Source organism: Stereum hirsutum (assembly GCF_000264905.1).
Source record: "Stereum hirsutum FP-91666 SS1 unplaced genomic scaffold STEHIscaffold_17, whole genome shotgun sequence".
In the NCBI taxonomy this organism is placed as follows: domain Eukaryota; kingdom Fungi; phylum Basidiomycota; class Agaricomycetes; order Russulales; family Stereaceae; genus Stereum; species Stereum hirsutum.
This window is the reverse complement of record NW_006763147.1, coordinates 27,356-51,024: the sequence shown is the minus strand read 5'-3', so window position 1 is coordinate 51,024 and position 23,669 is coordinate 27,356. Positions and strand designations below refer to the sequence as shown.

Below are 23,669 nucleotides of genomic sequence, written 5' to 3'. Positions count from 1 at the left end.
CGCGCTCCGTTATGTTTTGTAAATCAATGATGCTTCTGGGCGATATCATATTGCAGAGGCATGGACCGCGCATGACTCGTTGATCGCATGTATTGTGGTTACGAATTGAAGTTGCAGAGTCCTCGTTGGTTCGTCGATATGTGGCGTGCATGCACGGTCACAGTTTCGCCATTAATTTCGTTTTCTCACATCCCACAAGTCAGGTGGCGATTGTCTGCAGATTCCCCGCCAGTGGTCACTGTCAATCGTATATGACGAGGGTAACCGTATGTTCAACGAACCAGCCGATCAGGGGCCTGCATCTAAATCGCATCCACCTACTGAACCAACATGCAAGGCATAAGACTCAATGACGGTAACCCCAAGTTCAATCTAAGCAGTCCATGCTCTTGCCATACATTGCAGGCTCAACGTCTGAACGTCACCGCTAAACACTGAGTTTAATTTAATTGGTGGCGTGCGTTTGATGCGGGGTATGCAATGTCGAGATCGGTATGCACGTCATGTTCTTTGCATGCAGAGCTCCGAGGACAAGTGAAAGTTAGGTGGTGTCCTGTATATTATGAACCCTTGCAATTGTCGCACAAACGTACGATCGACACCCATCCAGGACGTCCCATCGACTACGACGTCTTCCCCCCTCTGAATCATCATGTTTTCTCTCACCCTCATCTCCCAGCTCATATCGTTCCTCAGAACTCTGAGCATCCCGAGTACGACCTCCGAAGCCGCTAACATCGACGTAGTAACCTCTCCGCGCTCCCAACTTCGTCCTGACGTGAGCACGAACCCGAGATGGAGCGGTGCTGTCATATCTGCGGATTCTGGCACGGTATGGGTCCTTTCTGCAACCCTGTGATATGGATATTGTGCCCTGACTTTCTTACTCTTTTAGAAATACACCTCGGTCGCGGCGACCTTGGTCCTCCCCGTACCGTCTCTATCACCGAATAACAGCGCGCCCAATACAACTTACACTGCCTCTCCATACGTCGCGCTTGGTGGAGACCCATGTCAAGGGTCACTCCAGGTCGGGATGGACATTAACGCAACCTTGATTGGAGACAGTCAGGTAGCCGCGTATGATGGTATGTATGATTGTTGACACTCACCCTACATCCCCTCCCATATCGCTTTCTGACCCTTCTTTCGCTGCCACTCAACTCGATCATCGTGTCCATGTTCGATTAGCCTGGTACCAATGGAACCCCGCCAATTACACCATATTGAACTCCATCTCCTTCAGCGCAGGCGACACCGTTTACCTCAACATAACCCTAACCAACAGCACCTCCGGCACCATAACCGTCAAAAACTTGAATACGCACAGCACGGTGACACAAGACGTCAGCTCGACGTACGAGCTGTGTCAGACTGATGCGGAATGGAGCGTGAGTGATTATAATGATGATCTGGGGCCGGAGGTCGTGTATGTGGATTATGGGAATGTGACGTTTGAGGCGGTGAGGGTGAATACTATTGTGATGGAGGGAGGGGAGGAGGGGAGTGTGGGGGCGGATGGGGCGGGGATTGTGCTGCAGAAGAGGGGAGATGAGATATTGACGAAGGTTGAGATGACGGAGAGGTCTGTGAGTGTGGTTTATGACGGATATCATGATGAGGAGTAGGAAGAGTGAGCGAGCGGGGAGATGTATAGTGTCGTGTGTTGGTTTACCGATGATATCGTGCGATACGACAAGCTTTAATGGGCGAGTGATCCTCAGATTCTTGGCATATGACCATCTTCTGCTTCAACCTATCTCTGATATCGAGCACGCGGATATAATATAAAATACTCGGCCTTATGTGTGTTCATCGATTCATCTTTGGTCCCTAGTCATTGCCTTACGATTGATAGACGCATGGATCTGCGGTTATTGTGATAGTTATAGAAACCTTACAGGCCACTCACCGAGGTCCCTTGTGCTTTATGCTCTTCCGAGTGTCGCTGTCCATCATACCCATGCCTCGAGTGTCCAGTCCATATCTCTGGCTCGTTCCCAGCACAGAAACCATGCGTACAAAACTCTCTTCAGTGATAAAATAGATATTGAGCTTTCTTGGTGGAAATAGCGCAGACAAGTCAGCGAACCCAAGAAGGAAGGCAATATCGTATAGAGCAAACGGCTTAGACGTCGTCAGAAATGGACAGTGGCCAATTTCTTCGGAGGGAAGTCGAGATTCTGATTTATCGAGAGAAAATCCCTTTCGACAAGAGGACCATCTCTGCTAATCCGATAAGTAGTCGAAAGGCCTCAAACTTGGCTTGGTAGGCCACTTGTCCAGAACTGGCGGCGTTTAGTACGCCGTTGCCCATAACGTGTTATCCTTCTCCGGTGTCAAACCTGACGAAAAACACATACACCGCGCGCCGTACTCACCAACAGGATGAATTGTGCACATAGAACGAGAAAAGGTTACTCATCTCCGTCATCGGAGCGGGGCGGGAGTGTTTTCTCTCCATTGGACGGAGAACATTAAGCTGACCTAGTGTAGTGCAGCGACGAGCATGCGCCACAAAGCCCGGACGACTAACAGATCGCAGCCAGTCTTGTGTCCAGAGGATGTACCCTTCCTCCGTATGTAAGTTACCACTCTTGGGATCGAGGGCGAGTAAGTAATAGAGTCGCCTCCAGGTCGTTTATACGGGTCACCAGGTTCGTCGAAGACGTACGACTGCACGACCGAAGAGCATTTACTTTATCTCCGCGTCGATGAGCAGGTTCTCATCTCGAGTGTGGTTCGTCAATGAAACCGCCAGCGTAGACACAGTAAAAGAAGCATCCTGCAATCCACGGCCAGGAATACTTGTCGAAGTTCACAAACGTTTGCCGTCCAAAGAGGTCCGCGGAAGGCACTCTAGTTCGAGTCAGAAAAGTAGAGCTAGTCTCGAACGATAGGTACAATCATCTGTCAGAAAAGCAGACATCCGTTGGTCGACAACACAGATAGCGTCGACAGACGAGGCCCCTCAGCACCGTCCGCGAGTCTCGAGTGTGAAGTAGGAGGAAATGGATTTGTAGTCGCCAATCTTTCGCCGCACCGACGGCGATACGGCACAGTGCCGCGATCTTGCCGCCGATGGGCGCGCCTTCGGCAGGCGGAAGAGCGCCGTGCGTTATCAGCGTGTTGTGTTCCCGGAATAGGAGGTCCGACCCTCCGACCCCGCGTCCTCCGCGTTTCTCGAGAGTACAAGTACGCCGTCCTGGCCGGCTCAGGTTCCCCTTTCTCTCTTCTCCTTTCCCCTCCTCTCGTCTATTGCGACGACATAAACATATATCATGTCTGCACCCGAAAAGATCCTCGTCGACAATGCGCTGCTCACCCAGATATTATCGCAGCTTCAGTCGTTGCAGGTCTCTCACCAGGCCTTGCAGGCTAAGGTTCGTCGCCACTCCTTCCCCTATACCACACTATACAGCCTTGTCCTATCATATCGTCCTCATCCACGCACGGTCTCACCTCTGAACGTGCATACTGACATGGCTTATGACGCAATCAGCTCGATGGCCTCAGCAACCCAGCCTCCCCTCCCGTAAAGCCCTCCGCTGGTCCCGTTCCTCTCCCGGCGGATGCGTTCTCCAGCCCTCCGTCGAGCACCGTGTCTATCCCGACTATTCCCAAGATGAACGAGCTAGCTGCGGCTGAATCGAACGGCGTGCTGACGGATAAGCAGAGGGAGAAGTTGTTGTACCCTGGAAGGGTCATGCTGACTAGTGAGTCTTGCGTTCGTTTGTTTCCTTGATCGGCAGATTGCTTTTGGATTGGATACGTATCGATCGGCGTGGGGTGTGCTGTCGGTGTAGTCCGACACGAGGAATAAGGGCTACAAACCCTATACCCTACCTCGAGGATTTCTACTTTTTATTCGCATCCATACATGGTGTCTATTCATGGACAACGACGTCACCCACGTTTCACGTCGAACTATTGTTGTGACCAGGTATAAGCAGCACCCGCTTGCCGTCGCATTCTGCCATTTAACTATAAGGTTTGCGACCTTGTAAGTACACAACGTTAGGTTGTCACCTGTAGCTTGGCGCGAGGAACCCCTCACACGCCACATTAGCCCCTATCTCATTCTTCATAACTTCGCCGTGTGGCGCACTCATCCTCTATGCCACATCCCTTTCCATCACACTAACCACAAATCATTCCCCTCACCTCCAGCCTACCCCGACCAACACGGGATGCATCCCCACCCTCTCCAATGGGGTTCCTCCGACCCGTCCATCCGCGGCCCCATCATCCCCTCCCGTCTCCCCTCCTCCTTCAAATCCCGCAACGCAATCGGCGCCCACTCCGGCTCTTACTCCATCTACCGTGCTCTCGCCATCGCCATGGGCACTCTCATCCCGACCCACAAACCAGACTACAGTAAAACCGAACCCCCCGTCGACATCCCCCCTCAACCCTCCTGGTCCGACCCCTCCAAGATCGTCTCCTTCGATCCCTGGGGCCATCTCACACCTCAAGTCTTCAAGCGCGAGTCGGATAACAAAGAGCAAGGTGGAATGGGATTGGATGTGAGGCCTAGTATTGCGGTCACGAAGGCGCATATTAAGATGAGTGAGATCGACGATAGTGCGAGAAAGGGAGAGATTCCGATCGATGGGAATATTGTGCTTAAGAGTGAGCCGGTGAGGAATCCGGATGGGACCGAGAATTTGGAGGAGGATCCGGGGGTGGAGATTAGGGTTAGTAAGGCGGCGGTGGAGCCGGTTTGGTGGTTGCCTGGGGTGGCGGAGAGGTTTGGGATGTGAGTCTGCTGCTTTCTTTTTTTGCATTATAGCGTTTTTGGTGGGTTGGGAGGTATGGTTGCTGATTTGGTTGTTTGGGCGTGTTTGAATAGTTCGGAGTCGCTTCTTCGTCGTGCGCTGTTCGAAGACACGGGAGGAATGTATCCCGAGCTCATCACCCGTCCGGATATCAAGGTGTTCCTGCCACCAATCGGCGGCATGACCGTATACATCTGTGCGTAACTCTTTCTCCTTTATTCTCTTCATCGTTACGAATCACGGCTCGCCATAACCTTTCGCTATCGCATTGCATTGCATTGCTACGACATGTGACTGACTTGTACTCTTCGTTCTCACTTATCCAGTCGGACCTGCGCAATACATGTACGACGAAAGCAAAGAGCTGACGCTCCGTGTGCACGACGAGTGTACGTCCCCTCCTTCGTTCTACCCTCCTCACGTCTCGCACCATCTCATTCCGTTCACACCATCTCGCGCCATCTCATTCCGTTCATATCAATCTCCCGAACGGCTGACACCGTTCATATCAATCTTCCCACCGTCTCCCTCCCTCACATCCTCCGACCGGCTGACACCGCTCATATCAATCTCCCGAACGGCTGACACCGTCCACACCAACAGGCAACGGCTCAGACGTCTTCGGCTCCGACATCTGTACCTGCAAGCCTTACCTCACTTTCGCAATCGAGGAGTGTATCAGGACGGCACAGAGGGGAGGTGTTGGTGTGGTTGTTTATTTCAGGAAGGAGGGGAGGGCGCTGGGTGAGGTTACGAAGTGCGTATATTTATTCTATTTCGTTTTGCGATGTCATTTTCGGATTTCGTATTCGGTTCTGTTCCGTTCTGTGGTACTTCGCACCTCGCCCTCGTTTTTCTTGCATGTTCTTTTTAAAAGAATTCTCTATACCACCATCCCATCCCATCACAATCAATGCTGACCCTCCACCCCCTCCCCCCACTTCACCCTAGGTACCTCGTCTACAACCTCCGCAAACGCGACGGCGACTCCGCAGACAAATATTTCCGCGCGACGGAGCTCATCGCGGGCGTGAAAGATATGCGGTTCCAGGCGCTCATGCCGGATGTGTTGCATTGGATGGGGATAAGGAAGATCGATAATATGGTTAGCATGAGTGATATGTACGTCTTTTTCTTTCATCCATTTTCTTTTTTCCTTGCGCCGTCGTGGGAGAGGGGGAAGAAAGAGAAGAGCGGGAGAATGTGATGAAAGGAGAAGAGAGTGATGTGCTAATGTGTGTTTCTTGTGCGATGTGTTATACAGGAAATACGACGCGATTGTGGGTAGTGGGATCCCGATTCTGAAGCGGTATGATTTGCCTGGTACGTTTCCTTTCCTCTCTTTCCTTTCCCTCTGTTCCTCCCTCTCTCTTTCCCCTTTTCCGCCATCGTTATCCGGTTCGCTTACGCGCCACCCACAGCCCACCTCATCCCCAAGGACTCCCGCGTCGAGATCGACGCGAAGATCGCCGCGGGCTATTTCACGAGCGGGAAACAGCTCACGGAGGCTGATCTGATCAAGACGGTGGGGAGGACTTGGGAGGAGACGGAGCATTAGATGTTCTCGTTTTTCGGGCTACTTACCCCTCACTGGACGAACGGGGCTGTGGATTTTGCGAGGGTTTTGTGTGTGTTGGGCTGGAAGTGGGTGGTGAAAATGTGGCGATGGTTTGATGATGGCTGTCTCTTGTTGGAACTCTTTTTTTGGTCTTGGGGATATAAGTGTTGAACTGATTGTTGTCGAGTACTATACTCTAGAAAATGTGTGTTATCAAACTGTGTTTTTGCTCCTCGACGTGGTGTTGTCGCTTGAATTTGGCGTGGGTCAGGGCGACTGTCGTCACTGTAAAGGTCTGTAAAGGAGAGTAGACTACCGCCGTTTGAGGTGTTCTTAAGCGTGTGGCGACTGTTGTATTCGAGTGGCACTAGAACGAAAGATTCCCGGAGAGCTCCGAGGGCTTCTTGCCCCTGAACATACGACTGCCCAAAAAAATAGGAGGATAAGTTTCGAGTACAAACAAAGACTCGATTTGTACAGTACGTTTCCGTTCATTGTGCCGTCATACAACCACACAAAATCACCCCACCAGCGAGATAGTAAGATCAACAGCTACACAAGTACTAAAATCGTACAAACTCGCCCCCGCCGCAGCCTGCCACACAATCAGATCCAACCCGCTCGTCGGGTTACTGCACAATGAGAAATCGGTCGCGTCGGTGTCGATGCCCAGGAGGGCTGGAGTTTCGGACTATATACACAAGAAAGAGACATACGTAGTCAGCGTAATACACCATGATTGGGCATGTACTTATAATGCAGAGGGAAGTGACAATGCGTACCGTAGAGCAATACTCCCCAACGGGCCTAGGCTGCACACCCCCACCGAGCGAAAGAAACTCAAACGTGATGGGAAGGCCGGAGATGGCTTCTGTCCCGAATTGAGCGGTCGGGAAGCCGCCGGCGATGAGCAGGGTTTCGGTCAGGGTGAAGTTGGTGTTCGCGATTATGCCTGTTGCGGTGGCGGTTGTCTGGGACGTATTTCATGCGGCGTAAGTTAGCCAAAGGTGGTCATAGTAGGAGGAGGAGATGGATTGTAGGATGGACTTACAACGAGCAAGAATGTGTCATCTACGGAAGTGAAGTCGACGACGAGGGGTTGGGATGACCCGGTAGAGATCTCGGTCGCGGTGAGTAATAATTCAGGCAGTGTGGTGTCATTACTGCATGCGGTTTGGCGGCGCGAGATAGTGGGGGAGGTGAAGACTGCGAAGGGTAGCCCTAGCAATGTAAGAGTTAACGAGAGATATAGCATAGTATTCCAATGACAGAAGGACAAAAATAGGATGTCAGTGGAGTGGGGAAGACCTTGAGCGACATGATCTGCGTTCATGATCTGCATGCTTTATATGCTTCCATGAGTCCAAGAAAGTCTCGGTCGGTCATTAGTGTACTCACGCCTAGTATTGGCAAGTCACTGTCAGCTCAGAGAAGACCTCTTTGGGATATATACCCTAGCCTACGCCACAGCATTCAACTCGAAACCTAGGTACAACTGTTTCAACAGTCGGCTGTACGTCGTTGAGACAATAAGATATGCCCGGGTCAAGCATTCCCATCGGGGTTGTCGCTGATCGTCTCGGAGCAGGGGAAAGAGAAATAGAAACGAAATCATGCAAAAACTGATTTCAGATTACTCAGCTCGTACTAAACGGACTAACAGAAACAGTCCATTTGGCCTCCCAAGCCATTCACAACACAAGAGCGCGTCAGTGTGGAGGGCAAGCATGGGCCAGAGGCGGCGACTATGGGAGTCTGATCGTCCGGACGAGCCCTGAAGCTCTAGAGCATCGTCCAGAAAAAGGTCGTTGTAAGTTGCTGAAACGTTTGGGACCTTCATCGTACTCGAATCATGTATACGTTACGGCGCAGACTCGTGATAACTGTAAGTCACCTGCCGGCCGGCGTTCGATTGAATAGCTGGGTGGTGGTGGCGTCGCGATGCTGACTGAAATTAGTGCTCTGGACTAGCCTTCGAAGATATCCATGTAGAATAGTATCAGCATGGAAAGGATGTACGAACCGTATATGCACAATCGACCCTAGATGTTGAAATACTCACAAACATTCGGCAAGTTCTGAAGGAGCACAGACAACATACAGCCATGACTCCAAACCATTCAATGGAATTGCTTCTATGGTCGTGTATGTAGGGTGATTTTCGACATCTATGTTCTGGGAAAAAGATAAGGACTTCTCTTCTGAAGGCGGGTGGGTTGGTAATGAAATGGTTGATTAATAAACTCTACAGACTTTCAAGGAAGCAATAAAGTTAGTCGAGGAGGATATCGGGCAGTGAAGTGAGCAAGGCTTACGATATCCTATACAATGCAAGCCTATCACGCTCACTCCGACTCATTTTCATCCACGCGATCCCACTCTGCGAACTCTTCCATCAACCATGCCCACCTGCCTCCACTGACACACATCACATCCTTCCACTCCTTCGACTCACGTCCAAACAACCTTCTCACCCAGTGAAGTTGAGCGGCCATCATAACGTCGGAAAACCCCGGCTTCGCCCCCATCACGTACTGCCATTTCCCTGGATCTTGATCGCTAATCCCGTCGTTCAGCTTCGTCCACTCATGAATCTGATTCAACCCTTCCAGTGCCAGTCTCCAATACTCCGACCTCTGGGGACTACCCTCTGGTGCGATATCCTCTATCCTCATCCCGAACATTTGCTCCCTAGTTGCACGATAATATTCTTGACTGCGCGGCGGGAGCGAAAGTTTCGTGGGCAAAGCAAGAATCGGGAACATCGGCATGGTCACCTTCTCCGTGAAATATTGAAGAAACGCCAACTGTAACGCGATCGTGCCCTTTGGGAGCAGTTGAATGTTCTTGGTCGACGATGGTGAAGATGACGGGGGGTAAGTGCGGTCAAGATATTGTGCTATCTTGAACGAGTCGGCGACGGTCGTATGGGTCGAAGGATCGTGCATGATGGGAAGGGTGTAGTGCGGTTTGCCGTCATGAATATCGGTGTGCATTGGAGAGGCGGTGTCGAGTTCCAGTTGATGGCAGAGGGGCGCGATGTCTGGGTATTCGATCCATTTTGTCTCGTAGATAAGGCCCTTCATATTCAAGGAAAAACTGTACAGACAACGGTCGCAGGTTGAGGACGCAGAAGCATCACATATGATTGTGCTTACCGTGCTTTCCAGGTGTTCGGACTCGTACCGGGAATGTCGTACAGGACGATAGTCTGAACCATAGTTGCACAGTGGGCTTGACAGATCTATGAGAAGGTCAGTGGCGCCTTATATATATGAGAGTGGCTTTGCGAGCGGTGTCATCAAGCGCTCGCACAGTCATCGCCAGACCTTAACGAGGAAGTCCGTTGACTCTAAGTATCAGAACCCGGGACACCGTGATGCTGTTAACTCTTGTAAATTCCCAGATATGTACATGCGCTGCCTCGCCGCCCTGCCCCGGTAGGCGATTCGTTGCCGTGTCGCATAAATACCACCACGTTCCGAGTAGCGTACACGACAAGCCACAACAGGCTCACTTCGGGTCAACATTCGCCGCGTCGTCACCGCAGTGCCTATGTTTCGTCTGCATCAGCAACGCCGCTATGAGAACGTATGTCCGTATGACTCGTAGTTGTATCTGTTGGGGCCCCGAAACTTTCGAACATCTGCGGTGTAATCTCACTGAGATCCGAAACTACTCCTGTTACTCGTATGGAGTGTAGTTGAGCATCGCCGTGGAAAGTTCGCAGATTCAGGAAGAGTCGGTTGACCAGCAAATTCGGCAGGCTGCCAACATCGTGTGAGATAGATGCGATAGAACGACTGATCTACTCACGCATTAAAATATGGTCTCGAGATACTGCTGAAAGCAGAGTTTCCCGCAGACAACTGGAAAGTCTCGTTAGTCTGTATTGAGAAACGAATTCAGGTAAGTACGCACCACGGTATTGTTTGAGAAGGAGATCTGGAGGGATTTTCAGCTCTGGATGGAGACGATGATAAGCGCAGACAAACAATCTTACGATTTGAGACACAGCCACAGAGACGCCTACGAGTGTGACGGCTCTATAATAAGGGCGGGCCCGAAAGTCAGTTCCAGTTGGCACCTCCTGTGAAAGATAACATACAGAAAGTATAAGACCCCTTTTGTTAACGCGTTAGATGGAAAGGAATTTTATGCAATAACAGAACGTCGCTAACCGTCTCTGAGAAGTATGTCGGCGATACTCGTTTGGCCAAATCTTCGCATCTCTTGTCCGTGACGATATGTTTTGTGGAGAGTCAACACAAAGACGAATAGATCGAAGGCTAGAGTCAAAAATGGTGTAACAGTTTGAACTGTGTCCATCAATGCGTGGACCGAAGCTTAGGAATGGATCATAACGACTTACGCCTACAAGGTAGCCATTGAGTATAAATAAGCCGGTATATTGAGACGACTTACTGATCGTATAGAGCGGCGTCCGAAGTGTGCACGGATATGCGAAGCTGGCAGCGGGAAAATAGTTTGTATTGTCCAGTCTGAGTGGAGCTGCCGCCTGTGGTGATGTTTTCCTGCGGCCGTAGCGGTGTAAGATCCCCATCATAGTTCAAGTGGTGAGGGTAAATCACGTACGATCAGACTGATAATCAGCCTCATCAACACCAGCGTCATCGACACGAAGATAATCATAACGCGCCGGCGATAGATGGAAATCACTCGGATCACAAGTAGAACTAGACAGGGAAAATAAGACATGAATCGAGGATATAGAGGTGTCCGCGCACCGCTTGTAAGAGCTACTGTTCCCATTTGGGCCAGAACGCTGAGGTAGAATAATGTGCCACAGCTAGATGATACACATTAGCTACGTTATGTAGTGGCCTGGTTAGTGCTGCCTGCACCTAGAGTCTGGGCCTCTTCCGGGCATCTGAAAGACCAGTTGTGTGACTTCGTAGAAGAGGAAAAGATATCGGTTGACGATGAAAATAATGGATATGCTTGTCAGTGGTCTTGACCAGACTACGTCCATCTCGAGGGGAAAGGTTTGCAGGAAGTCGAGCAACCACATGACTGATAATAGGAATGAGCGAAAACGCAAGCGACAACCCCCAACCTGCGGGCTTACCGGCACCAGATAAACTGGTGTAGTTCGCTAGTACCCTGGCAAAGAATGGTTCAGTAGAAATCAGCTGGGATGGGTATTGCTGGGTGACCTACCAGAGGTTATCATCAGGGATGACTCGCTGTAGAGAAGAGCGTATAGGGGAAGGGGAAGGCATCTTGAATGTGTTTGCAGAAAGTATGGTGACTGCATGTGGACGTCTTTTAAACATTATTCGCAGCATGAGAAAGCAGCCTGCCACACTCACTCAGCCAGACTGGAGAACCCAATGAGGCACATCGTTTTTCGAAGCCCCACGAGTGTAGCAATGTCCAAATTATCTTGATAGCCGTGATAATGCTGGCGACAAGAACCTGTACAAGGCGGCCGATATCGAAAGGTACGAGTCTAGCACAGCAGAGTAACTTTTGCGGCAAAGACATCCATCAGTGCCCAGCTTGTGGACAGTCTCCCACACATTGATGACCATCAATAGATATGCATGAAATCAGACTCTTCTTACACAGAATACCCGGCTTTCGCGAATCGCGATACTCTGAGTGCACGCAAAGTCAATGACCCTAATGCTGTGTCATGTACGATAAATCTGGTGTGGGAAAGGTCGCCAAATGAGTTGGAAGCAGAGTCCTCGTCCAACGGTATTGTGTCAGACGCGGACGCTTGCAAAAGCTAGCAACGTCATGGGACGAGTCAGCGAGAGAGATCGGTGCGACTACTTATGTCGGGTTGTGGGCGGTGCACTACTTTATGTCACAGTACAAAGATCACATAGGCCTCTGAATTTGGCTCACCTGGTGAGTATCAAGAAGTGCATATGACCGTAAATATTGGAAGCGAGCAGGCCTCCTCGAGATTAACTAGAGCCTGCCCGCCAGTGAGCGATTCAACGAAACCATCCGAGTCAAGGGGAGCGGCATCGATCCTCACATCATTTGCTTAGAGCACTAGTCTCACAGCGAGAGCAGCAATCACAGTAAGTCTGAAAGGTGAGATACCTACGCTCTGGCAGCCAAAAGAAACGAGGAAAGATAGAAGTGGAAGGGCAAGCAGAACAGCGGCCACGTGTCGTCAGCACGCGCCAAAAAGGAAATTTAAAGGCTCGGGTTCAGACTCCGCTCCGGGTCTTCCAGGGGAACGACGCAACTGTAGCCTGGTGGTGGCGACCAGCAACTGCTCATGCTCAAAAACTCGGGGCTGAAATCGTGAACGTGTGAACCCTGGCATAGGCTTTTATTCCTAACTTCAGACACTTGTGGTAGGTGACGGAGCCTCTGTCCTCATTTAGCCATCGGAACAGACCACTCAATCGCCGCTACGTCCAGGCTCAGGCCTCACGCTTCGTTGGACAGCTCATGGACATGTTTCCAGCTCGAATTTCACCATGTACCTCGGTGCGCCAACGGTGATTTGATCTAAAAAGACACATATATGTCGCACAATGCTGAAAGGAGACGCTCAATCTAGCTCATCCCGCGCCTGCCAGGTCCTATCGGATCCCGTCGACAATGTATAAAAACGTCAGATCTGAACCAGCAGGGTTCCTCCCTCGTTCTGCCTCTTCGCAGTTGGACTCGATCTCTTTGTAGCCTTTCTCGCTACTCTCGGGGACATCATGCGTTCCTTTAGGACTCCTATCGCTCTTTTGTTTGTCGTGGCCCGTGTCGCTGGTAGCGTGCTCGCTCTTCGCACTTCTCTAGACACACGTACCTTGGCCGATGTCTGTGCCTCCGTCTCCAATACTCCCATCAAAGCGACTATCGGAACTAGCTCCGTGACGGGTGAGTACTCTGCGTTATTGTAGTTCATTCCATTGACCTAATCAACATGCTATTCGCTCCTCACATCTATTCCAGTCGGGTTCATCAGTAGGTTCCTACCATCTTTGCTCTGCTATAGACCACAGCTCATCGAAGATGTTCGCCCATTCTGATAGGCGGTTGCCTCTGTATTTCTACCTTGCCCACCTTCGTCGTGACCAATGCCGTTGCGATGGCCGCTGTCACTATCTCTGGGAAAGCGTACGTTCTGACTGAGCTCGAGAATATAGTATGCATAATATTATGGAGGATACTTGACCGGATGTCGCTGATTTCGCTGGTTGTCCAAGGTCAACACTGCTGCTTCTGCGTCCGGTTGTGCGTACCCCGACCATGCAATCCCGGTTTGTGGCTCTGGAACCTGCGGCTTCAGCTGCGGTGACGGCTTCAGTGTTTCCGAGGGCGCCTGTGTTTGTTCGGCACCTAATCTGGTCTGCAACGGTGAGTTCTTTCTTGGTATTACACGATGGCCAGGAGACTGATGCAATATGCTGGACAAAGGAGTGTGCACTTCTGCTCTAGTTTGTCCCAGTAGCACATCCAAGTGATCTGTCAACAGGTACGAGGGAAGTGGATCATGTAGCGTGATGGGTAGTGGGTGGATGGCTTGTGGTGTTTCGGGTGGATCTGGTCGGGCCTTCGAGTGCGTTAACACCGCGAATGACCTGGAGAGCTGTGAGTTGTCTTCCCATTACCCTTTCTCTCGCTTAAGCCCCGTATCGGATGAAAACAAGCTGATTTTGGATCATCATGACCCTCATTAATGTTTGATCTCAGGTGGTGGTTGCGCCCTGCCCCTCTCCCCGTATCAGAAAATCGGTCAGGACTGCACCGCCATACCTGGAGTCGCTGATGTCCAGTGTCTTTCCAGCTCCTGTGTTATCCACCGCTGTACACCCGGTTTTGCGCCCGCCGATGATGCGCCCGCCTGCATTCGCACACACTCCTCGTCTGGCCAACACGTATATCCGGTCGCTGACAGCGAGATGGTCGATATACCTGCGAAGCTTTATGGTCTCGAGCACGGACACTATGTTGCTTAAATCACTCATTTTATCGTACCACACATGTTTGTAGCCACCAACACACGCTCATTGCTTCCAAGTATATTATCTAGTGCTGCTCTCAGCTCTGTTGGTTTGTGACCCTCCCACGAGCAGCATGCAAGCGATGTCATTTTATGCAGGTCACGGTTCGGCCGCCGCAGATATAGCAACCTATATTACTATGCTGCAGGCCGATTTTCTCGGGACAGGACATATACACTGATGATATTCTTATTCTCTAAGACGCAGTTGAGCCCGAGAGTCGAGATTGTGATCGGGAGCAGATTACCAAAGGGCCACTGTGGCGAGCTCGTATGTGGCGGAATAAATTAAGCGGAGATCTAACTTGGCCAAGATCAGACTCCACTCAGAGAAGGTCACGGTTATGCCACGTCTTCCAACTTCCTCCCCCCTCGCTCTCTACTCGCTGTGTTTCGCTGCATCAGCTTCCTTCTGTACCACATGTACTACAGCTCTAGCTTCATTTTCTGCATCATCCTAAGTGAATAAGGCTTCGTAATAGGCGGTACAATAGTCTTCTATCATACTGCTTAACGTCGCACAAGACCAACTGGTCCAAGCTGCTTTGAAGCTGCGGCCGGTGGACTTCAGGGACCCAGTAGCGTTGTTTTGCTTTCCGGTCTGGATGTGGACCTTGTTGAACTTACTGCTGTATTTTCTGTGCCCTGATAGGCAAAACGGCGCTCAAATTCCATGGGGAAATTAATATATGGGCGCCACTGACGTCTTTGAAAGTTCATCACATCGAACATCGACGCCGTCGATGTTTTGCTAAAGTATGGACCCCCCGCTGTTTACACAACCGTAATGATGCCCATTTTACGAATTTGGGCAGCAACAAATTGTGTATTCAAGTCTCCAACAAAGATCTGCGATGGGCTGTGCATGGGCCCGAAGAGCTGTTTTACATCGAAGACACGGGGACGGGTCTTGGGTGAAAGGCGGACGTGTCATATGAAGGGTGGTGGATAAATAGCGTCTACCGTGTACGGTGGCTCACGTCATCGCTGGAGAGCCACGAACATATCCTCTTATACTCCATTTAGATCTTTTTGGGGAGTTTTGCTCTAACCTTCCTCTTTCATTGAAGCGTCGTTTTCCTAACCGCCTTTTTGTCTTGCATGTTATTCTAGAGGGCGGATGTGATTCTGTTCTCAAACAGTACACTTGCCTAGGCATTATTGCACTATATCATACCTGCCGTTGCTGATACCCAGTGTCTGGGCGGTCTCCGTGCCGTGGATCATTGTCTGCCTCGATATATCGTCATTGCAGATGGGTCCGAATGCGGACGGCTCACGGCGGTCAGCTCTAGGTTTACTAGACAGCTGAACGCTCGGTAGGTGGGAACTTCACTTTTTCGGGCGCCGTCATGTTGCTGAAACCTTCGAACTTGCAGATCATTTCCGGATTTCTCCACAGACTTCTTGATCTCCGACGGGGACCTGGCTCTGGTCTGTTCTTTGTAACTCCTTCCGGTATTAGGATGGCGTAGGATGGCGTCTGCTTTCATTCGTTCGGTCGCTCTTCGTGCTCATAAGATGGACGACTCCCTTTGTAAATAACCTTCCTTAAAATTATCCTTTCACTTGGTTCAGGTCGGTCAGTGCTCTTCCATCCACCCTAACACGAAATCTGGAATTCAAGCACTATAATCCTCTGTCGAGGTGCTGATGGATACGTCGTTGCCAAATCCGTGGTCCTCGGATCCTCGCTCATGATGGATTGATTGGTCGAAAAACGGTAAGAACGATCCTTTTCGTTGGAGTAAGACCGGAAATAACTGATCACATATGTTCTGAGAGGTCTAGAGGCACAGCTTCTGGTCTCCTCGAAAACACCGTCGTCCAGGCCTTGGTGGTCAAGATCGTCGTCTTATGACGCAGATCCATGCTCGTTTTCCACTGAGAGATACACCGATGATTTCATAATCGCCGCCTGTCACCCCGTTATGCTGGAGTATTCAATTCTCGGTATACATCTCTTAATCGTTGTGTTTACGCTGACAGCCTAGGCTCACTCACTGGTCCGTGGCTTCTCAATATTGCCTCAACGAACGCTGAAGTCCTGGCAAATCGCAAGGCAGAGTCTCGTTGGAAACGTGTGTATTCGTAGTCTTATGCATTTGATTCTTCTCGCTTATGCTTCTTGATGCGCTTGCCCTTCGGGATTGATTCAGGCTGCCACATGTATGCTCGTATGCGATTCCTTAGACATCGTCTTTGTGGTGTATCAGCGCCACAACCCTCACGCATGCACGCAACAGTGTATAGTATCACTCACTGGCAAGGGCATCTCGGCCCCACTGGGTTTCCCGCGTTCATCTGCTCTGACATATCGCAAAGCTTTTTGACGCACTTTTGTCTGATCGTCCTCACCGCTTGGGACGCGGGGTCGAACGGTAGGTTGCTCCGCATCCCCATATGTTCACATACATGAGCTTGTCCAGTCAGTTCACGTCCTTTTCTTCACACAGAAGACAGCACGAGGAAGGGGGCCACTCTAATTAAATCACCGTACCATCTCCGCACTGTCTCAACCTCACTGACCATACGACATGCGGTGTCACTTACGACAGGGAGGCGGCTCCAGAACAATATTCAGGTATTGACGTCGTCGCAAAGGTGCCTCAAGAATGGTATAAAGCCTCTGCTCTCCTTGCTTGCTATTTCTCTCATCCGCTCTTACCAAACTCATCACCAGTCTACTCTTCCTCCGATCGCTCAACCATGCAGTTCTCTATCAAGACCGTTGTCTTCGCCCTCGCCGTCTTCATTTCCTCCGCCGCCGCGGCTGCAGAGGAAAAACGCTGGGGTGCGCCCGAGTGCAAGCCTCTCGCCCAGTCTTGCGCTGTCAACAGCGAGTGCTGCGCTGATAACTGCGTCGCCGGGGTGAGTTTCTTTTTCTCTCCATATGCCTTCATATATATATTTGATGCTAATCTGCATTTTTCACTTCCCAGCTTTGCCTCTGAGTGTTTTGGAGCATGAGTGTTTTAGAGCATTTTGATCACAATGCCGATCCACCCTCGTTTGGGTTTTCTGAGGTTTGTCAACATTCCTTTTCTGCGCGTCGATAGACATGCTCATGTACGATTCCCCCTTTTCTTGCAGTGACTGTCGATAATCTCGAAAATATATAAATAGGCGTTCTGGCTTCCGTAGCGTTGTATAATTTGTTTGTCATCGAGCAGAGCATTTTTTCGTCGAATGTCCAGATGCTCTATCGTTGCGTTTTATCTGTGCGAATTCGCCTTGACCTTCTCTATGAGTTTTGTGCAAATATCTCCAGAGATCGCTTTCTAAGTCTTTGCGATGCATATGGGCGGTGGTAAGTATACGTGGCGTGGCGCCGAAGGCTGAAGACACGTACTTCAAGCCTCAGCCAGAAATGCCTTACTTCCTTGAAGCTCTCGATCGGTCATGGCAGAGCGCTGTAGGATGGTTGGTGTTCCGACGTGTACCTTTGTCCATCGTATTGTCCATCAGAAAACTCGATTATCCATTGTCCGCATCAAACCCCAACGTTTTCCGTCAGTTGGGGTACGAAGTGTATATAAGTATACCACCGCTGTACACATCTTCGTCAATCTGGACTCTCATTCAACTAACGACCTTCTAACTGCGCTCTAGGTCTGCTGGAGTCGTGTCATATTATCTTGTTCAGCGCTTCGCTCTTCCTTATCTGAGGCTTGTTGTGAAAGTACCCTGTCTATGTCTAGCGCCGCCGCCACGCCCAACTCTGATTCGGGCTTCAAGCCTATAGTTCTGTACGATATCCCGGGTAATGCTTCGCCGGATGTGTGCTGGTCTCCTAATGTCTGGAAAGTTCGGTACGCAACGCTTCTGCTCACCAATTCTAACTATAATCATCTTTTATTCGTCTCAACTATCGCCCCCGCGCATCCAATGATTAAACCCACCTCAGATTTGCACTAAACGTGAAACGCATCCCGCACATCACCCACTGGGTCCACTTCCCCTCCATCGCCTCCACCTGCCTCTCCCTCTCTCCTCCCGCTCCCCCGACATCGACAAACCCAGACGGAACGCCACACTACACCGTCCCCATCATTCACGATCCGAACACGAACACGACCGTCAGCGAGAGCATTAATATCGCCGTGTATCTGGATAAAACGTATCCCAGTCCACCCGGTTCCTCCGCATCCACAGGAAGCTCATACGATGGAGACGGAGAAACAACGACTCTGGATAGAACTCCGATCCTCGTCCCACACGGAACGATCGCTCTCCAAACCCTATTCATAAGAACACTTCTCGAAAAAGTAACCCCAATCATGCCGCTCGTCTTACCCGCCATAATCCTCCAACTCCCCGAACCAAGTCGATCATACTACCGCGCACGCCGAGAAAAACAGTTTGGGAAGAAGATGGAAGAGTTTTTGCCTCCGATTGATTCGGTGGCGGGGAAGACAACGAGGGAGGCGTTGGTTGCGAGGACGGTGAAGGGGTTGAACGAAGTAGATGGATGGATGAAGGCGAATGAATATGGTCTTGCGAAAGGTATGGAGATGGACAATGATGAGGATACTGGTAAGGGAAGCTTATTCGTGATGGGCGGGTCGGAGCCATGTTTCGCTGATCTGGTGATTGTGGCGTTGTTGGCTTCTTTGAAGAGAATGGTCGGAGATGGGAGTGAGGTGTGGGAGAGTTTGATGGGTGCGAGTGGGGGTAGGTGGAGGAGGATGGTGGAGGTGTGTAGGAAGTGGGAAGTAGTTGATGAGGAGGGAATTATGGCGTGGAGGGACGGCGAAGGGAAGAGGTAGATTGGGTCAGAATCAGATGACGTCGAACTTTGCATTACTTGTGGATTCGTGGACTGTGGTCATGTTGGGCTGAGTAGACGATGCAGTCATATAACGCTCCTGATTGGAGATTGGGATCCGTTTGATTCTAATGTGTACGAGTGGTCTTGTTTTTAGAAGCAAAGGCATGAACATTTAGACTGTTGTTTCACAAGAAAACTAATATTTCGAGACCGACCTCTAAGACTCTCTGTTCCCATTCATCGGCAGCCTTCGATCCGCGACAGAAAGCCTAGACAAGGATGGGTAGAGGATTCGTACTCACCTAATGATTTGTCTGACTCTGAGTTCATGTCAAGGTCTGTTCTCATAATGCTGATAATATGGAGACCACGAGACGCGATAATAAACGGTGATAATGCTTTGTACCGTCAAGAGTCCCAGGATGTCTGCGCCTGCAGTGGATACCGTCCTAAGATGTCTTAGGACTCGCAGTGTTATCACTTCCTCTACCTCTCAAGAACTTCAGCGACGATGGGAAAGCATTCAGGACCATCCTAGATATGCAGTACTAGTAGTAGACATGCACCGTTTTGAGCAAGGGGTGGGACCTCTGCCTGACTTAGCTCCACGTTGGTCCTCTTGACGGCCTTTGTTAGGATATACGTCCGCCGACGAACGAACTCATCTGCTGATGATGGCGGAAGAAACATTGTTCGTAGAGATGGAATAGAGATGCGCATGGAATCAACAGACTGAGAAAAGAGGAAATTGTGGCGCCCTTCCGCCATCCGGAATCTTCCGACTCTCCGGTTCAACTTCTTACCTCTTCAGGCTCTTCTGCTCCCCTCGATGGACTGCTCTCCTTCTACATCCACGGCTCACGCTTGTCGCCGTCCCTGTAATACTCTTTTAAATGATCTCTTAGTTATGCAGCAACAAATCTGGCAGATTTGTTAGCCCTTGATGGTCTGACGCGACGACAAACTGTTTGACATTCTGGGTCTCACTAGTCCCAGTCAATCCGCTCTCCTCTCTTGGCCTCGTCTCTCCACTTCCAGAATTCTAGCCCGACAACAGACGATGACCGTACGATGACGAACGGTGACTGTCACGTGATACTCGAGTGCGATCCGGCGCCAACCTCTCCTCCGTTCGCCAGCCCCTCTTTCAGCGCCAGCTCCCGCCACATCCCTCGTCATCGATGCGTTCATACACCCCCGCTGTCCTTTATAAACCTCTCTCTCTCGCTCGAAGTATGCAGTATCACCTTTTCCTCTTCTTTCTTCCACAACCACCGTCAACAATATGGACAAAGCTGCATCCGTCGTCGCCGCTTTCGAGGCTGGCAAACAACCGTCACAAACACAGATCAACGCGTGGATAGATTATCTTCTGCAGTCGCAGCTCATCAAGGTCGAGAAGACAGAGAGTGGAGGCGAGTTGAGTGAGAATGGCAGGAAGTTAGCGGGTGACGCGAGGAATGTGCTTGATGCGTACAAGGCGTACGCCTCTAGCAAGAACAGTACGTCATCATTCCTTTCTTCATTTTGCACTTTTGTATGTTTCCAGGATATCATACATCATTCGAGCCAGACGAGAATGGAATATTTTTGGTTTCTGCGGATCTTCCACCATTCACTGCAGATCCTCCAGGTCACATTTGTGAATTATTTGCATCCGTAACTTCGTCTAAACGACGGACATACACAAACTTAGAATCATCTACCGTGCCGGTGGTGCTATGTTACGCGCATATATTGACATAAACTTCGGTGACTCTTCTCGACATCTTCATTTGTACACACCTCTGCGGTTCATTCTCTTGATGCTCGTGCCCTCGGCCTCCTTGCTTATGCGGACGACTTTTGCAGAAAACAACCTCGTCCAAGAAGCCATCTGGCACCTCCGCCAAGCCGACATCTCCTCCGCTTCTCTCGACGTCGACCTCCCCGTCGACAAACAAAAAGCAAATTCCGACTATCGCGCCCTCGTCTCCTCACTCTCCAACTCCCTCTCCATCCTCTGGTCCACAACGACCTCCGAAGGCTCCGGCGTCTTCTCCGACTTCACCTCCTTCATGCGTCTCGCGCTCGCCGATGCCGCAGAATCTCTGGGCGACTCGGCTAAGAATGCGGCGGAGAGCTTGAGGGAGGTCGAGGGCGAGGTGGAGGATGGGCAGAGAGATGCGGTGGGGAGGAAGAGGAAGAGTCCGGAGGAGAAGGAGGAAGATCAGGATGTGAGAGTTAAGTTCGAGAAGGGGATGGATACGGCGAAGGCGGTGGGGTCGAAGACTATTGGGGCGGGGCAGGCTGCGTCTGGGAAGGCGGAGGAGTTGACGGACAAGTCGAGCTCGAGGTTGAAGGAGATGTATGTTCGGGTATGTTTTCGTCTTCATTTAAGATCTCACAACCGTTTTATGATCGTGATGGTCGCCCCGTCTAATAACCTTAATTTTCGCATGTGTAGATTGCGAAGCGCGCGCAGGACGATCCCCAGTACCAGAAATCTCTCGACACCATCTTCGACCTCATCGAGAAATGGATCAACATCACAGGTGACGCCGCCGCCGACGCAGCCCATGCCGCCTCGCAAGACACGTCGCTCGAGTCCTTCGTCAACGATCCTACGCCCGAGAAACACCTCATCAAAGGCCTCCGCACCATCCGCGTCCTCGTCGAGAACCTCGCAGGCGGTAAATCCTTGGACGACCTCTTCTCTGCGCTCAGTACATGCGTCATCGACATCCGTAATGACCCGAACCTCAAGAAATGGGTCTCGGATTTCCTCAAGTACTCGAAGAAGAACCTTCAATCGGTCGGGAAAGCGTCCGCTGACGAGGATAAGGAGACGATTCGAGCGAAGAAAGACTTACAGAAGCGGTGGAAAGAGATTTCGGATACGCAGTCGGGCGCGAGCGGACAGAAATGGAGCCGTGATGTCGAAGTGCTGAAGAAGGAGGTGAAGGAGTTCGAGGGCCGTTTGGGCGAGGATAAGGAGCTGGGGAGGGTCAGGAAGGCGCATGATAAGTTTGCTATGGATCTCGAGGAGATGATGATCAATGCGACGGGAACGGGGATGCAGTTGGCGTTGGATCAGGCTTCGTGGATGTGGCAGGATTTGTTCAATGTTTATCTTCCTCGGGCGATGAACATGGTGCAGAGTATTCCTATTCCTCGGTACGTCCGCATCGTCCATGTCGTTCACCGATCGAATGTTGACGTTCGTCCTACAATAGCACCGAGTACAAAGACCCCGAAGTCGAATTCGTCCTCGAAGACGTCGACATCTCCTCGCTCTCCATCCTCCCCGGTCACGTCTACATCCGCAACATCACCGACATCGACATCTCCGCACCCTCCGTCTCCTCACCCACCACCACCGCCGTCGGCTCCCTCACCCATCTCCAGATCCAAGCGCTCCAACTGCAGCTGAAAGAAGTATCCTTCTACTACCTCGACAAGACCGCCACCGTCGGTCCGGCGGAGTATAAAGGCATCGTCGAGGTGACGCTCCCGCCGCAGGGGATCGACGTGGATGTGAAGCTGAGGTTGATACCCAGTACGCCGGAGGGATTGAAAGCGAGGGAGAAGAAGGGCGGGCATTATAACGTGGAGAGGGTCGAAGTGAAGATCACGGAGGACGTCACCTTCGCCATGAAAGAATCGAACCACGGTATCCTGCTCAGCGTCTTCAAGCCCGTCCTGAACACGAAACTGAGGGAAGGACTCGCGACGATGTTGAGGGAACAAATCCAGGCGTCCATTGAGGCTGTGGATTCGATCCTTTGGGACGTGGGTAGCAGAGCGGAAGTGTTCCGCGATGCGGGATTATCTTCCGGACCGGCGCTCACGGCGGCGTTTTGGAGCGAGTTGGGGAGGATGCAGAGGCAGGGAGGGAATGGGCTGTTTGGCGGGTGGAGAGCGACGGGGACGGGGGTTGTCAAGGATGTGGGTGCGAATGCGAGGTTTGCGATGGGGGCGGAGCCGCAGGTGTTGAGGCCGGAACAGAAGGGACCGAAGGGGACGTTGAGTAAGCCTATTGCGGAGAGAGTGAAGGAGACGGCGGAGGAGGCAGGGGTCGATACGCAGGCGATGGATGTGGATTCTGGTACGGTGGAGAGCGGGAAGGAGCAGGCGAAGGGGGCGGTGCAGAGTGCGAAGGAGGGGGCGAGGGAGGGGTTGAAGGCGGTGAGGACGTTTGAGGGATTGGTGGAGAGGAAGAGGGAGGAGGAGGAAGAGCGGTCCGGCTGGCAGAGTCGGGCATTTGATATCTGAGTGTGTGTATGCCTGTCGTTTCGCTTTCGACTTGAGTCGTCGTGTCGAATTGTGTCTTTCTCTGGTTTACTCATCTGCATGGTCCTGATCGTTGTCTTGATATATTCACGCACCTCTTGTACAATACACGTATCCATGTAGCCATACTAGCCCACTTTGTACTTGTACTCTCCGTCGTTTGCAGTGCACCGAATCTGAAATGTACTTTTACTGTTTACCGTTCAACATTCAATGTTTACGCGATTGAATATTGGATGCTTTGAAGGCCCAGCAAAAGATAGGAATGACTCGGCATTCTCTCAAAAGCGACAACGAGAA

At 51.1% G+C, this 23,669-nt stretch overlaps 10 protein-coding genes across 10 annotated transcripts; 6 read left to right on the top strand and 4 right to left on the bottom strand.

Moving 5' to 3' along the window:
- Positions 1 to 652: 652 nt before the first annotated feature.
- STEHIDRAFT_161544 (concanavalin A-like lectin/glucanase) lies at positions 653 to 1,628 on the top strand (the record flags this gene model as incomplete). The annotated part of the gene is made up of 3 exons (XM_007309136.1): positions 653 to 832; positions 896 to 1,088; positions 1,192 to 1,628. 3 exons carry the CDS (start codon positions 653 to 655, stop codon positions 1,626 to 1,628), a joined length of 810 nt encoding a protein of 269 aa, XP_007309198.1.
- A 1,527-nt stretch (positions 1,629 to 3,155) lies between these two features.
- Positions 3,156 to 6,566, top strand: STEHIDRAFT_103737 (cyclohydrolase). Its single transcript, XM_007309135.1, has 9 exons — positions 3,156 to 3,383; positions 3,503 to 3,716; positions 4,171 to 4,759; positions 4,853 to 4,974; positions 5,105 to 5,167; positions 5,382 to 5,535; positions 5,730 to 5,900; positions 6,043 to 6,101; positions 6,200 to 6,566. The coding sequence occupies exons 1-9, from the start codon at positions 3,282 to 3,284 to the stop codon at positions 6,334 to 6,336; spliced, it is 1,611 nt and encodes a 536-aa protein (XP_007309197.1). The 5' UTR covers positions 3,156 to 3,281; the 3' UTR covers positions 6,337 to 6,566.
- A 290-nt stretch (positions 6,567 to 6,856) lies between these two features.
- On the bottom strand, positions 6,857 to 7,678 carry STEHIDRAFT_114816 (uncharacterized protein; the record flags this gene model as incomplete). Its single annotated transcript, XM_007309134.1, has 3 exons — positions 6,857 to 7,027; positions 7,119 to 7,307; positions 7,388 to 7,678. 3 exons carry the CDS (start codon positions 7,676 to 7,678, stop codon positions 6,857 to 6,859), a joined length of 651 nt encoding a protein of 216 aa, XP_007309196.1.
- Positions 7,679 to 8,681: 1,003 nt separating this feature from the next.
- On the bottom strand, positions 8,682 to 9,556 carry STEHIDRAFT_66624 (uncharacterized protein; the record flags this gene model as incomplete). Its single annotated transcript, XM_007309116.1, has 2 exons — positions 8,682 to 9,435; positions 9,495 to 9,556. The coding sequence occupies 2 exons, from the start codon at positions 9,554 to 9,556 to the stop codon at positions 8,682 to 8,684; spliced, it is 816 nt and encodes a 271-aa protein (XP_007309178.1).
- Positions 9,557 to 10,512: 956 nt separating this feature from the next.
- STEHIDRAFT_114814 (uncharacterized protein) lies at positions 10,513 to 11,579 on the bottom strand (the record flags this gene model as incomplete). The annotated part of the gene is made up of 8 exons (XM_007309133.1): positions 10,513 to 10,625; positions 10,709 to 10,710; positions 10,762 to 10,871; positions 10,933 to 11,033; positions 11,085 to 11,146; positions 11,202 to 11,370; positions 11,426 to 11,460; positions 11,518 to 11,579. 8 exons carry the CDS (start codon positions 11,577 to 11,579, stop codon positions 10,513 to 10,515), a joined length of 654 nt encoding a protein of 217 aa, XP_007309195.1.
- Positions 11,568 to 12,387, top strand: STEHIDRAFT_124953 (uncharacterized protein). Its single transcript, XM_007309132.1, has 4 exons — positions 11,568 to 11,608; positions 11,670 to 12,091; positions 12,214 to 12,286; positions 12,350 to 12,387. Exons 2-3 carry the CDS (start codon positions 11,904 to 11,906, stop codon positions 12,218 to 12,220), a joined length of 195 nt encoding a protein of 64 aa, XP_007309194.1. The 5' UTR covers positions 11,568 to 11,608; positions 11,670 to 11,903; the 3' UTR covers positions 12,221 to 12,286; positions 12,350 to 12,387.
- A 964-nt stretch (positions 12,388 to 13,351) lies between these two features.
- Positions 13,352 to 14,282, top strand: STEHIDRAFT_66492 (uncharacterized protein; the record flags this gene model as incomplete). The annotated part of the gene is made up of 4 exons (XM_007309108.1): positions 13,352 to 13,468; positions 13,530 to 13,684; positions 13,799 to 13,914; positions 14,017 to 14,282. Coding segments are annotated over 4 exons (654 nt in total), but the record flags the coding sequence as incomplete, so codon positions are not given.
- A 1,838-nt stretch (positions 14,283 to 16,120) lies between these two features.
- On the bottom strand, positions 16,121 to 16,924 carry STEHIDRAFT_124951 (uncharacterized protein). Its single transcript, XM_007309131.1, has 5 exons — positions 16,783 to 16,924; positions 16,573 to 16,707; positions 16,486 to 16,503; positions 16,372 to 16,407; positions 16,121 to 16,279 (listed from the first exon to the last, which is right to left on the bottom strand). Exons 1-2 carry the CDS (start codon positions 16,856 to 16,858, stop codon positions 16,586 to 16,588), a joined length of 198 nt encoding a protein of 65 aa, XP_007309193.1. The 5' UTR covers positions 16,859 to 16,924; the 3' UTR covers positions 16,121 to 16,279; positions 16,372 to 16,407; positions 16,486 to 16,503; positions 16,573 to 16,585.
- A 58-nt stretch (positions 16,925 to 16,982) lies between these two features.
- Positions 16,983 to 19,095, top strand: STEHIDRAFT_142045 (uncharacterized protein; the record flags this gene model as incomplete). The annotated part of the gene is made up of 4 exons (XM_007309130.1): positions 16,983 to 17,197; positions 17,598 to 17,848; positions 18,028 to 18,138; positions 18,234 to 19,095. The coding sequence occupies exons 1-4, from the start codon at positions 17,036 to 17,038 to the stop codon at positions 19,093 to 19,095; spliced, it is 1,386 nt and encodes a 461-aa protein (XP_007309192.1). The 5' UTR covers positions 16,983 to 17,035.
- An 868-nt stretch (positions 19,096 to 19,963) lies between these two features.
- Positions 19,964 to 23,484, top strand: STEHIDRAFT_171738 (uncharacterized protein). The gene is made up of 4 exons (XM_007309129.1): positions 19,964 to 20,599; positions 20,949 to 21,454; positions 21,544 to 22,253; positions 22,313 to 23,484. The coding sequence occupies exons 1-4, from the start codon at positions 20,383 to 20,385 to the stop codon at positions 23,349 to 23,351; spliced, it is 2,472 nt and encodes an 823-aa protein (XP_007309191.1). The 5' UTR covers positions 19,964 to 20,382; the 3' UTR covers positions 23,352 to 23,484.
- Positions 23,485 to 23,669: the final 185 nt, after the last annotated feature.